Source organism: Nelumbo nucifera, chromosome 6 (genome assembly GCF_055504915.1).
Source record: "Nelumbo nucifera cultivar China Antique chromosome 6, China Antique-T2T, whole genome shotgun sequence".
NCBI lineage: Eukaryota > Viridiplantae > Streptophyta > Magnoliopsida > Proteales > Nelumbonaceae > Nelumbo > Nelumbo nucifera.
The window spans coordinates 27,923,333-27,938,048 of NC_142654.1; the positions used below are offsets into that span (position 1 = coordinate 27,923,333).

Sequence of the window (14,716 nt, forward strand, 5' to 3'; positions counted from 1 at the left end):
AGGAAATTACAAAAGTTCCCCTATGATACCAACTTTCTTATATTCAATAGGAGCATAATTTAAACCCTCATGTCATCGTGTCCAGCATTTGTTATGTTATTTCCTCTCTCCCAAAATGGAAAGGAGTCACACCTACCCACTATCAAGTATCATCTCTTGCACATATATGAATGGACATCATTTCAGAAAACAAAACTAAAATAATAAAAAAAAAAAGATACCCATTTCAGAAAACATGAATGGATATCATTTCACACGATAAACATTCTAAATGTCTGAGTACATTTGAAAGAGATACTCATTTTCTTCCTAACAGAGCAATTCTTCTCCTCTTCACTTAAATTGCACTATTACTAAGCCTTTTTTTCTGATAAGCAACTGCAAATGATTTCATTCAAAACAACCTATCGTCCAAAAAACTGAACAGTATATAAACTATTACTAATCTGTTGTGATATAAGGAGAGAAAGTCACCATTCTCACTTTTCAAACTGAATTTTCCTCTAATATTTTTTTCTCCTTTTTAAAACCTACTATTATCTCTGCTGATATAGAACATTCCCTATTAAGTATTAAGACAATGTCATAATCTAAAGCATTAGGCCAGTCTACAATCAAGAAACAAGAATTAATCAAAGGCAATGTATTTAATGTGGTTCATGTTCTCTTAAGATGGCTGATCTACTATGTACCACATTTCTAAGAAACAAAATCCACAAAAAAAAATATGGTCATCTACAAAAAGAGCAGGTCACAAAGCACTACCAGAACAAATCAGTAGAGAGAACCAACAAGAACACTGAAAAAACACGAAAATATGTCCATGGAGTTGCAGAAGGAGATGCGTTCAACCGTTCAAGTCGGTCTCTAGCCAATGCTTGAAACATCTGTAATCAGGTATGAAAAAGTTTATAAGGAGCTATTCAAGTTCTACATGCTAAGTGATCATGTAAGTTGCAAAGCATTTATGTAATGATACCTTTAAGGAACAAAGAACTATTAACCAAGTTGTCCACATGCCTGCTTGAAAAATTGTTGGCGGAACTACCAGTGGAAGAAAGGTTCCCTGTTAAATAAGAAACATGATGTTGCACCAACAGTTACTAAATGATAAATGCTAAAGGAAATTGATGTTGAATTTTATAGAGGACCTAGAATTTGCTATTTAAGAGTTTATAACCCCAAGATATAGTAAAGATAAAGGAAATGATAAGATCAACTATCCAACTGTTGTGAATAACTGTACAAAATAGGTCAGCAATCAGAATAATGTAACTCAACCTCCATCTGCAGACCAAAATTCATTAGAGTTACAAATTAAGAACAATCCATATATAGTGCTTTGCAGAAAGTAACAGATTGAAAAAAATGAAAGTTCCAGAGATAAAATTGAAAACCATGGGGATTATAAGGAAACATTTTTACACAATCTGGCAGTCTCCCACAAAAGTACTTTGCATAAAAATCATGTTTACCATGCTTCAGGAATTTCTTTTTTCATTGATATTCCTTTCTTTGATATGTTACGACTAACTTATTGTTCCATATGGCAATTGAAAGTTCATAGGCCACAACAATGACATAAACAAGCCATCACCTGAAGATTAAGATTAAGAATAGAAAATTGAAGAAATAAAAAATGAGGCAATAACAACAACCACTTGAGATAGAGACAGAGCTTAGGGGGAGAGGTTTATCTTTCCAGTTTCCATATCCATAACCATGACTAGAGGGTACTTATCAAAAAAAAAAAAAAAACATGATTAGAGGGTTTGATTTGAGGTGAAGAAGATGACGTTTTAATATCTGTAATGTTAGACTAATAGAGAAAAGGCAGAAATATATTCTCTAGAAATTTCATGTGAGATTTCTATGAACATCAAAGAGATAACAGGGGCTGTTCGCTGAATTTTAGATGGGATTTAAATGCTTAAATTGCAATAATTGGATGATTTATGCAATTCAACCTAGGGGAGTAAAAGTAGGCGTAAAATAAAGGAAACTTCTTGTTGGAGAAGTATCAATATCAAGCTGCAAAAGAGACCAAAAGGTCCTTAACTTATTTGGTTTAACAAATCTTAAATGTCACCAGAAAAAAGGTGCTGGACAGAACTTGAGGTACCTAAAAATATAAGAAAACCAAAAGAAAATAGGTCTAAGGTGTGCCATTTAAGATTATGGGCTGTAGAAACTAAATAGTAAAAACAACAAAGAATTAAAGAAAGAGAATGAGAATAAGAGGAAAAACAAGATGGATGGAAGAAATGAGTTGACAATGCAGAGATGGAGGAGTCAACACCACAAAATTGCAAGAAATAATTCATATTCCACTTGTCATCTCAAGAGTGTTCGCAAGATGTTTAAAGATGAAGCATCATATCTCTTTTTCTTTATCAGTAATGTCAAAGATATTTCATCTCTTTTAAGATGTACAGATATTTCTGCATATTAAATGACCAAGTTTTTGGTCATTTGACAAATTCAGTTATGTTTAGAAAACAATTGTTAAGTCATTGAACAGGAGGAAGATTTTTTTATTTTTGGACCAAATTTCCCTTGATAATACCCAAAAGACTCTCCCTCTTTAAGATGTACAGATATATTTGCTTATTAAATGACCAAGTTTTTGGTCATTTGACAAATTCAGTTATGTTTAGAAAACAATTGTTAAGTCAGTGAGCAGGAGGAAGATTTTTTTTTATTTTTTGACCAAATTTCCCGTGATAATACCCAAAAGACTCTCCCTCTTTATGCTATTTCTGCAACAAATTCACTCTCTCTTCTCACTATTCCTACAACAAGCTCTCTAATGTTCAAATAATTTAATCCAATAAAATTTTAAACAAGAATAGTATTCTGGAGAATGAATAGATTCATCATGCAGAAGTAATTTTTTTTATAGGTAAAAGTTCATTAAGAATCCATTATCAGAAAAAAGATAAATATCTGTTACAAACTTACAAGCATCCCAAGGGGAGGCACGAGGTGCAGCCTCACTCTTTAAAAAAAAACCGCACAAAAATTACAATTGGGTCCAATACAACTGATCCCTAGTTACTTCTTGCTTGGCTAGATAATCAGCAAATGAATTAGCCTCCCTTCCCACCCATTGTATAGTCAAATTCATGTGTTGTGTTACCCATTTGAATTTCTTCATTTTATTTCTATAACACCATATCACTCATGCAGAAGTAAATTTTCCCCCACATTAATTTGATTCTGAAACTCTTCACACTCACTCCCAGTAGTTTTGGAGAGAGAACAGAACCAGCCTTTGTTAGTTTCAAGAAATTTAATTCCACAAGTTATGAATGGATCAAGCAAATTCAACCTCCCAAGTTTCCAAACAACCTTCATGTTCTTAAAATATGAATATCAAAAATGTTGCAGTAAACTTGAAACTTCTCTTCCAGGAATCAACTCTTAACTCTAAGCACACTGAAAACCAAAATCTCTGCTAGAGTTCAAGCATTCCAATTCTGAAATCAAGATGCTGCAGTAGTTAAGTTTTTCCAGAATGTTCAAATCTCACAAGCTTCTGCAGTTGATCTCATATTTGGAACAGTGTTTTAATATGTGTGGGAGGCGTACGCCTGGAGGCACGCCTCCAGGCAAGGCACCCCTAAAACGCCTTGAGGCATATGCCAGAGGCGCTGACACCTCTGAAGCGTACACCCCATATGCTTTTTTCATGAGGCGTACGCCTCATGCACACCCCATGTAAAAAGATAGAAAAAACAAAGAAAAAGAAAAAAAAAAAGAACGGAAAGGAAATAAAGGGAAGGGAAAGAAAAGGAAAGGAAAGAAAAGAAAAGAAAAGATAAGGGGAAAGAAAGTGGACTAGGGACTAAGCACCCGGACCCCTTTGGCTAGGGGGCTTCGCCCCCAGACACCCCAGCCCCCCTTTCTGACTAGTGATATGCATCTTCATTCCTCTTAATATAAAAGATTTTTATTAAAAATAAAGAAAAATGAGATCCTCCTTCCTCTTCTCCCTCCTCATCCCCCCTCCTCTTAAGTAGGCTTATGCCTCTTTGTGTTCGGGAGGCTTACACCTCTTACGTTCTGAACTATGCCTCATGCCTCTAGGTAGTGGAACGCCTTGCGTCACGCCTCCACGTTTTAAAACATCGATTTGGAACCCTAGATCGCGTTCTCAGCCATACATTCTAATGGCCAAGATCGAAACCTTTTCTATGTTTTACAGGTAGTTGAGACTGGTCTAGAACGAGCTCCGTGAAGAAGATGGCGTTATTAGGACAAGTCCAAATCATCTGCTGGCCCGAATCAATAGAGATCAACAATCAGATACAGGGAAAGAGACTTGTAAATGCCAAAAAAAGGGATGAGAAAGCTTCAACCAAATATCTAAGTGTAATAATCAAGTCCTTGCAGTTCATAATTTTCGGAAAACAGAGATAGAGAGCAGAGGCTTTGTGGAGATTGCATGATGGAGGAAATCTTTGAGAATAGAAGCTAAAGATTTTCTCTTCGAGGAGTTGAAGATTAAGGGACACCCTAGCCTAAAGATTCGGGAAATGAAGAAGGCTATGGTCTTGGTTCAAGGACACGAGATGGTTGAATGGCTCATGGAGTTTGTGTCGGAGGCAGCAACTAAAGGTAAGAAACTAAGCAGGCAGGAAAGGTCCTTGGAGACAGGAAGAAGATACTTGATTGAGTGTAAAAGGAACTCAAAAGGATCATACAACTCTTTGTCTGAATTCTTTGCTAAAGGTAAGAAGCAAATGGTCTGCTTTCCTCAAGGAAAAAATAGTCAAGGATGGAAGGAGGTTAACACAGTGTTGAAGACCTTTCTTACCTTTAGGAGAAAAGGGGAAGATAAAGCAGAGGGAGGGGTTCCCTGGAAGACTGCAGTTGAGGTGCAAGAGAAGAATCTGTTTGTTATGGCAAACTGTGAGAACTTCCCCACAATGATTGTTAATTCAAGGAAAGAACGTTGGGAGGACATGCTGGTGTTAGAGGCCAATAGTCCGATCTTGGAGTGGAGGAAAGTTGCTGATTTGTTAATACAAAAGTTGAACCTAAGAACCACCTTTATCCTGACCCCCTTTGACAATTATAAGGCTCTTCTTGATCCTGTTGAGTTTTCAGGATGCTTTAGGTTCTTTTACTTTGTTTAAGTGGTCTCCTTCTTCAAACTCCAAGCTTCTCTCAGTTGAAGATGGTGTGATTATCCAAGAGATTGGGCTGCCTTTCCACCTTTGGAATCATGAGATAGCAGCCTCCATTGCAGTGTTATGTGGTGCCCGTCTTGATGGAGAGTTTTGGGGAGACCTACATTCGGCAGCCTTGTTGTTGAGTGGAGTTAAGCCTGAAGATATACCCAGAAAGATAATTATTAATGTTGACAGGGTTTTTCTTCCGGTGTGGTTGGCCTCCTCCATTGAAGCTAATCAGTGGAGGGAGGCTCAACAGGATGAAGATGAGAGGACAGAATTGTTAGAGCTACGTGGCAGGTTGGGGGTGGTGTACTCAGAGAAAGTTAATACTTTCACAAAAGTGGATAGGCAGCCTTTAGGATTTCCTAAAGATTTCAGCAGATTGGAAGGTCAAAATGGCAAGGGTCAAGGAACAGGGCTGACATCCACCAGATCAGTTGCTCAGGTGGTTGCTTCTGGCGCCAAGGATTGTTGTTTGGAATTTTCAAATTGCTCTTCTCCTCAGGATCAAGGTAAGAGCAATTTAGACAAACCATGTAAGGAAATAGCAGTGGTGGGTGAACCGTTGAACCAGGTTGGAAGAGGGTTAAACCCAGTTTTGGCCCAAAGAATAAGCTGTGGGCCTGTGTCATCTATTGAGCCTTCTATTTTGAGGGACCTAAATGTTGGTAAAGGCCCAAAATGGACCAGTATCAGCGGGCCCGACCAAATCACTTAAAAAGGCGCATGAGCTTTTAAAGAATCACGTGACCGGTGTTTTGAAGGCTCCCGCTCGGACGTCTGGCTCCCTTCATTGGCTTCCTGTGAAAAAATCTCAACGACCATCTCCAGATTGCCGTAATCCTCGTTGTGTCAAAAAAAACGACCTAGAGAAACTTTACCTGAAGTTTTCATCTAATGAGGAGTGCTCTAATTCTGAAACTGAGGACACGTTGAGCCTTGGCAGTATCGACCTTTCCCAAACAAAGGATGTTTTTGAAGATAGTTTAAATACTGAATTGTTGTTCCTAGAGGAAGACGGTTGTGGCTCAATGAAAGGGATTCGAGCAACAGTTCCCTCCCCCCTCCCCCCTCCCCCCAGTTTGTACTTCGCACAAGGTCCTGATGGGCTCAAATGCCGTTACGGAAGTTGCACAGGGTACATCTACTCCAACGAACAAACCCACCCTTGGACTGCAACATGCTCAGGATATCTATTTAGAGGGTCAGAACTCATTACTGTTGTTCCACGCAGTCACCGATTAGGGGGCAACCTTTAATGGTAGCTTCGGCTGCATTGGTTAACACAGATTTGATTGAACCTAGACAACTTCCAAAGATCAATCAGTCAGGGGGACCAGGCCTAGATTCAATGCCTCTGCCAGCACCTTTTGCTCTTGTTCCCACTCTTCCGGTTCCCTTGATTCAGGTACGTCTGTGGATTTGTTTTCAGTACTAACAAGGGTCCTATGACTGTAACAGATACTTTAGCTTCTCAACCAGAAAGAATGGCCAAGGGAGGGGACAGTGGGACTGCGATTAAGGGTGGTGGAAAAGAGGAGGGAGAGCTTTTATTGAGAAGGAAGCAGGAAGAAGAATTAGAGAGAATTTGGGAGCGGATTTGTGCTCTCTTGGAGGATTATAAAGAGGAAGAAGAACAAATGGAGGTTACCCCTACAAAATTGGAAAAGAAAAAGGAAAATAGAGTGTTTGAGAAGTGTTGGGGTACATAAAAATAGGAAAAAAAAGAAAGAAAGATCAGAGGTGGAGAGACTAATCTCAGATATTGAGGATGATATTGAATTCAGTGGTCAAGGGGAAAGAAAGAAGGGCCCTAAGTAAGGGTGGGTGGGGATATTTGGGGGGTTTTGTTCTACTCTTTCCTAATGAAAATCATAAGCTGGAATGTGAGGGTTTAGGAAGTGCAAGGAAGAGAAGATTAATAAAGGAGATGCTTAGAAGAGAAAGGCCTGACATTGTAATGCTACAAGAGACTAAATTAGAAGAGATGGGCAGAAGATGGGCTAGAAGTGTTTGGAAGCCAAGAGGGATTAGATGGGTTTCAACTCCCTCTTGGGGAGCTTCGGGGGGTATAATCACCTTGTGGAAAGAAGATGTTGTAGAAGCAGTTGAAGAATTAGTAGGTAACTTCTCTGTGTCTCTGAAATTCAAAATGGTGGAGGGTGATTTTACTTGGCTGCTAACCAATGTGTATGGGCCCAATAATTACATATAGAGGAATGAATTGTAGGAGGAGTTGTATGGTATTCAAGGTTTATGGGAAGGTCCTTGGTGCTTAGGTGGAGATTTTAATGTAATTTGGTTCACAACTGAGTCGAATAACCCTCATCAATCAATCACGACTAGTATGAGGAAATTCAATGAATTTATCAACTCTTGTGATCTAAAGGAGATTCCTCTTTTGCAAGCCAATTTTACCTGGTCCAACTTTCAGGAAAACCCAACCTGTTCGAAGTTAGATAGATTCTTGTTCAATGAAGCCTAGGAGAATCATTGGAGGGGCTTGATGGCTAAAGGGTTACCTAGAGTTACTTCGGATCATTGCCCTATTCAGTTAGGAGAGGAGCCCTTAGATTCTGAACCTAGACCCTTTAGATTGAGAATATGTGGTTGTCTCACCCACACTTTGTAAAAAATGTTGAGAGTTGGTGGAGTCAAGAGATAAGGGGGGTGAAGTGGAAAGGAGTTAGATTTCATAAAAAAACTAAGATATTTGAGAACAAAATTAAAAGCCTAGAACAAGGACCATTTTGGGAGAATAGAAGATTTAAAATCTTCCTTGTTGGCTCAGATTGAAGAATTGGATAAGAAGGAATCCCAAAGGACTATGAATGCATAGGAACGAGAGTTGAGATGGAGACTAAAAAAGGAATTAGAAGAAGTCCTGCTGCGAGAAGAGATATCATGGAGGCAAAAATCAAGGGTTAAATGGATCAAGGAAGCCAATGGGAAGACAATGGTTTAAAAGGCGTGCCCACACAGGCGAGGCATATTTTAGGGTAGGCACCTCGCCTAGGTCGTAGGCACAGCCCATTCAAAAGGCACATGCCTGGTGCGCCTAGGTGTGTGCCTTGTGCCTTAGCCCAGGTATGCACCTTTTGAAAATTTGACGCTTTTTCATTTTTTTTAGTCTAGTAGCTGGGCCAGGGGATCCGCCCCTGGACCCCCATGCCACTTCCCTCGAGGCCAGCCCAAACGAGTCCATGTTAGGGTCTTAAATTCTGATTTTCACACAAAAAATAATGATTTTATAGCTTTAATTGCTTTTAAGAAGATATTTTATTAGGATGAATGAATGGACAACATTACCAAATAGGGGGGTTCTCGAAGCTTCGGTGAGCGAGCGAATGGACTTGTTTGGGCTTGTCTCGAGGGGCATGAAACAAAGGTGGCTCGTAGAATTAGGAATGTAATATGTCACATTAGCTACTTGATTTAATTGAGAAAAAAGAGATTGTGGGTTTTATATGCTTTAAAATGTTTTATATGTTTGATTTCATTTTTTAATTCTCATTTGAATATGCTTTACATATTATGTTTATGTATTTTAATTTTAGATAATAGGTTTTTAAAACATTTATTTTAAAATTTAAGTTTATATTTTTATTAATATTATGTTTTATAAATTTTTTATTTTTTTTGAATTTTTTGGCATTTTTTTTATTTTTTAGCTTTTTTTTTAATTGTGCCCCCTGCCTCAAAAAGGCGCACACCTCGCCTTGCGCCTTTTGCTTTTAAAACACTAATGGGAACACAAAATTTTTTCATGCGATGGCCAATGGAAGGTGGAAAAACTTTGTAGCACAACTTGAGATTGATGAAGAGGAAATCTCCTCTCAAGAAGAGATAGTCAGATGCTTTGTAGATCATTTCAAATCAATTCTGAGAAGACCTCTTGACTGCATGGTGGAAGTGGATGGTCTAGATTGGTTAAGTCTTTCTAAGAGGGAGAGGGGATAGTTGGAAAGAAACTTTGAGGAGGAGGAGATCAGACAAGCAATTTTCTTAATGGATAGATCTAAGGCTCCTGGGCCAGATGGATTTACGATGGCCTTTTATCAAGAGTGTTGGGACAGTTAAAAATTATTTATTTGAGGTCTTCAGGGAGTTTGAGGATAATTTTGTTGTTAGCCCTGGAGTTAATGTTACTTTTGTAGCTCTTGTTCGCGAGAAGGTTGTCGCTAAGCATCCTAAGGATTTCAGACCAATTAGCTTGGTGACTAGTGTTTACAAAATTTTGGTGAAGGTCTTATCCTTGAGGATCAAAGTGGTACTCCCCCCTCTAATTAATCAAGCTCAAGGTGCTTTTGTACAAGGTAGACAAATAGTAGATCAGATTTTGATAGCTAACGAATGTGTGGAGGAGATGAAGAGATCAGGTAAAAAAGGCTTTGTCTACAAATTGGATCTTGAAAAAGCCTACGATTCGATGGACTAGAGTTTCCTCTTAGAGGTGCTAAGTAAGTCTGTGTTTGGGGAAAGATGGTGCAAGTGGATTAAGGGTTGTCTCAATTCTTGCCATTATTCCATCATTGTCAATGGAGTAGCTAAGGACTTCTTCCCAGCATGTAGGGGCCTAGGACAAGGTGATCCACTTTCCCCCTTTCTATTCACTCTTGTTGCTGATGTGTTAAGTAGATTGATTTCAAAAGCAGATAGGGAGGGGATAGTGAGTGGTTGGAGAATAGGAAGAAATAGCATGCCCGTTACTCACCTTCAGTTTGCAAATGATACTATAATCTTTTGTGAAGGTAGTGATTTGAGGAAGGTTAGGAACCTTAGAACTTAATAATTTTTTTTGAAATGGCATCAAATTTGAAAATCAAATTTGAAAAAAGTTGTGTGGTTGGAGTCAATATGGATGATCAAGAATTGGAGGCTATTGCAGATTGCTTAGAGTGCTCCACCTCGTCCTGGCCCTTAACTTATCTAGGCCTTCCCATAGGAGCTAACCCAAAGGAGAGCCGCCTTTGGAACCCCGTTGTGGAAAAGTTTGGAAAGAAGTTAGCAAGTTGGAAAAAGAATTATATCTTTGTTGGGGGTAGAGTGACTTTGTTCAAATCCACACTTGCTAATTTGCTAGTTTACTTTTTGTTTGTCTTTAAGATTCCTACTAGGGGCAAGAAAAGAAGGATCATTTGATTAGGTGGGAGATAGTTAGTCGAAGCAAGGAGGAAGGAGGATTAGGATTAGGGAATCTTGCTTGTAAGAATGTAGCTCTTCTAGGTAAGTGGTTGTGGAGATGGCCTTTAGAGAGGGAGAGGTTATGGCATGCAGTGGTGGCGAATATCCATGGCCGTTCCAGAAATGGTTGGATGCAGGGGTATCCAGGCAGGCAACTCTTGCAACACCTTGGAAGGCAATTCATGGCATCCTCCCCCAGTTCCTCCGCTTTGTAAGGTATGATGCTTGCACTGGGACTCATGGTTCTTTTCTGGGAAGACACTTGGGTGGGAAATTTGCCTTTTAAGGACTTGTTCCCCTCTCTCTTCTTCATTTCCCTTTATAAAAAAAAAAACTGTGTCTTCCTTTCTTTTGTGCCCATATATCCCTTTGTCTACAAATTGGGACCTTGGCTTCCGTAGAGGGTTGAGGGATGAGGAATCCTTATCAGCTTCTGAGCTCTAACTATTACTTAATTCTGTTTGTTTGGACCCACTCAATTCTGATAGGAGGATTTGGACTTTAACTCCAAAAGGGTTGTTTACTTGTGCATCTTTCTTTAAATACCTTCGCTCTAGTTCCTCTCCTTGGGCTTTCCCAGTTAAGAAAGTTTGGTCTAGGCCTATTCCCCCAAAAATAGTTTTGTTTTGTTGGGAAGTTTACTACAGTAAAATCAATACGATGAATAACCTACAGAAGAAAAGACCTTTCTTGTGTTTATCCCCTAACTGGTGTATTTTGTGCAAAGCACTGAGTGAGGACTGTTACCACTTATTGATTTCTTGTCCTTTTGCTGCAGCCATTTGGAATTGGATTTTTGATTTGTTTGAGTGCAGGTGGAACTTGCCAGCTGAGGTAAATTTGCTGCTTTCCCCATCTACCTTCGTGTGGACCACAAGAAGAGGGAGAATTATGTTGAAGTGTATACAAGTAGCTCTCCTTTGGACTATTTGGGAAGAGAGAAATTCCAGAATTTTTCAGGAGAAGGAAAGAAGCATTCTTGAGGTCAAGGAGTGTATTCTTACAAGGACTATTTTGTGGCCGAAATCCTTAAAGCTCTTTGATAATTACTCCTTTGATGATTTAATGAGGAATTGGTCTACAGTCGCCCTCACTTCCTCTAGGAAGCCTAGAAGTCAAGTAACTTGGACTCCATCGATGGAGGGCTTTGTTAAGCTGAACTTTGACGGAAGTAGTCAAGGTAACCCAAGACCGTCTGGGATTGGTGGTGTACTGAGAAATGAGAACAACAACATCATTGCCTTTTTTTCGGGACCGGTGGGAATAGGAGACTCTGTGAGGGCTGAACTCCTAGCTGCGGCACAGGGGATACAGATTGCTTATCAACTTGGAGTGCAGAATTTAATAATTGAAGGAGATTCCAAGGTGGTAGTAGGATGGTTGGCTGACCCAGGTACTGTCACTTGGGAGTTTAAGGATACCCTAAAAAAGGTCTATTGAGGGACATGACAGTTAGATTTCAGTGGTTGGGTAGATCAGCTAATGCCTTTGCTGATTATCTTGCTAAACAAGGGGCTACTCAGGTCTCCTTGTATTGGGCTTCTCTGTTATGTTTATTAACTAAAGGGTTGATGGTTTCTTCCATCTCCCCTCCTTAAAGGGGAGGTAGCATCTCGTGCCTCTCCCTAAAATGTACTATCTTTGGCTATGAATTAATATATCTTACAATTCACTGATCAAAAAAAAAAAGATGGCATTATTATGGGGGAGAAATGGATGAAGAAACAGGCAATTGTCTAAATGCATGTTTCAATTGGTGATAATGCTGAACTTGATGGAAATTGAAGACCAACCACAAAGTGACAATCCATCTATCTCTTTTGCTTTTCTACCCTTCTCTATTTTCTGCTTTTTAGTCTCACATAGACACCATTGCTGTGGATAAAAGAAAACGCATGAAGAAGAATACCTTTATTTATTCTTTTCTACAGTGCAATGCAACACCATACCTCTTGAAGAACCAAAGCCATTCTATGGTTTAATTTGAACTCTAATCTTGCTTTTCTAATGAAAATCACAGTTTGTTGTTGCTTTGGTCCACAACAATGGCATTGAGAGACTATTAGTGAGAACTGAGAAGAGAGGGCGAGCTTGTTGAAGAAATATCGTAAAGAGGGACAGCAAACAAGGGAGGAATATGGATTATCTTTTGGGTATTAAAGGGCAAGTTGGAAAAAAGTCAAAAAATTCTCCCATTTATTGTTTTTATTTTTTTATGAAAAAAAAATTATTACTTCATAACTTAATAGAAAGCTTTAAGCTCATACAACAGACCTTGGTGAGGTGCGAGCTGCAGCCTCTCCCAACTGATTACAAGGAAATTAGAAAGAAGAAAAAGCAAGCATTACAGCTGAGCCCAAAACAAAACTTCCCTAATTGCCCCTTGCTTAGCCAAAGCATTTGCTGATCTCCCCACCCATTGTATAAGAACAGACACTCAGCCACTGAAATTTTTTTATTTCATTTTTTGTAGCACCATATAGTATCCATGGGATTCTCCAACCACCCCACCACCACCTTGGAGTCCTCTTCAATAAGTAGCTGCCCTACACCCAGTTGATTGCAAATTGTACTCCTTGTAGGGCTGCTAGTAATTCTGCCCTGATGTACAATCTCCCCAAGCTCGTTTCTCAGAACGCCCCCCATTCCAGAGCATCCTGGATTACCTCAGCTGCTCCCATCAAAATTCAGCTTCAGTGAGCCTTCAGATGGTGGGATCCATCTTGTAGCTGCCCTAACCTTACTGGATGAACACCTTGCTACTGCTGACCAATTTCTCCATAAATCTGTAAAGGAAAATTGATGGAACAGTTCCTTGGTCTTTAACCAATGTATTGCCCTATTCATCACACAATCCTTTAAACCCTGACTATTCCTCTCCTTCTCTTGGAATATTCTAGTGTTCCTTTCTTCCTAGATTGTCTAGATCAAGGCTGCTCTAGCACATCTCCACATAATTTTTCCTCTCTTTTTTTGGCCAAATGAAGGTAGAGGGGTTAAAGATCATGCTTACTTCTGCTAGCAAGTTCCACCTGCACCCAAACAACGAAAAAAGCCAAGCCCATAATTCTGCAGAAACAGGACAGGACATTCGTAGATGGTAACAATCCTCCCCATGAGCTCTACAGAGTACACCAGTTGGGTGAGATACAAAGGAAAGGTCCTCTCTTTTGTAGGTTATCTAAGGTGTTCACTTTCCCATGATACACTTCCCAACAAAATGCCATTATCTTAGGAGGAACAGGCCTGCACCAAATTTCTTTTGAAGGGAAAACTTGTTGAGAGGGGGATTGACCGAGGGACTTAAAGAAAGAAGCACAAGAAAAAACCCCTTTGGACTTGGGAACCCAAATTCTTTTCTCTAGCTTAGAAGGATCCAAACAAACCTGATTTAAAAGACAAAGCAAATTAGAGAGGGAATCAATCTCCTCATCCCTTAACCACTTATGAGAGCCAAAATCCCAATTCAGATCCAAGGGGGTTCCCACAGGTAAGATAAAGTTTGAGACAACCTCTACCTTATACAATGAGACAAAGACTAGTGAAGGGAAAAGGTTCTTCAAAGGGGTGTCTCCAACCCAAATATCCTCCCAAAAACGAACTGAGTTTCCAGAACAAACGTCGTACTCGACATACTTGAGGAACTGGGGAAGAACACTATGAATGGCTTTCCAAGGTGTTGCCAAAGTAGCTCGCCTTGATATACCAGCATCACACCCATTCTCTGAACTTCCATGAATATTTCCTACCACTTCATGCCATAGCCTCCCTCTCTCCAAAGGCCACCGCCATAACCACTTCCCCAATGGAGCTAGATTTTTTTGAACCACCTTTCCTAATCCCAAACCGCTCTCCTCTTTGTTTCTACACACAACTTCCCACTTCACTAGATGATCCTTTTATCCTTGTCCCGGTTCCCAAAGGAAGTCTCTCATTAATTTCTCCAGCTTCTTTGCTTCCCTAGGTGGTATCCTAAAGCCAGACAGAAAATAAGTAGGTAGGTTCACCAAGGAAGCTCTTATTAATGTGCCCACCACCCAAGGAAATGTGGTTCTTCTTCCACGAAACTAGTCTCTTCTCAAACTTTTCTATCACTAGAATCCAAAAACTATTATCCCTAGGGTTTGCCCCTAATGGAAGCCCTAGGTAGGAGATAGAACATTCAAGGCACTCTGCAATTGCCTCAACCTCCCTATCTTCCAAATTGATACCCGCTATACAACTCTTTTCCAGATTTATTTTCAGACACAACTGAATTTGTCAAATGACCAAAGTAGGTCATTTAATATGCAAATATGTAAAACTAAACAAGAAAATACTTGCTAACACAAAAAATATTCAAATCTATCTGC

At 39.5% G+C, this 14,716-nt stretch overlaps 1 protein-coding gene across 5 annotated transcripts in view; it reads right to left on the minus strand.

Moving 5' to 3' along the window:
- The window catches only part of LOC104598546 (E3 ubiquitin protein ligase RIN2), a 45,765-nt gene that overhangs the window by 16,997 nt on the left and 14,052 nt on the right, over positions 1-14,716 (minus strand). For all 5 annotated transcript variants that reach the window (XM_088890292.1, XM_088890290.1, XM_019197997.2 and 2 more), the window contains 2 exons: positions 980-1,066; positions 766-887 (listed from right to left, as the gene is read on the minus strand). In XM_088890292.1, coding sequence (XP_088746418.1) covers positions 766-887; positions 980-1,066 — 209 coding nt within the window. The remainder of the gene's footprint in view (positions 1-765; positions 888-979; positions 1,067-14,716) is intronic.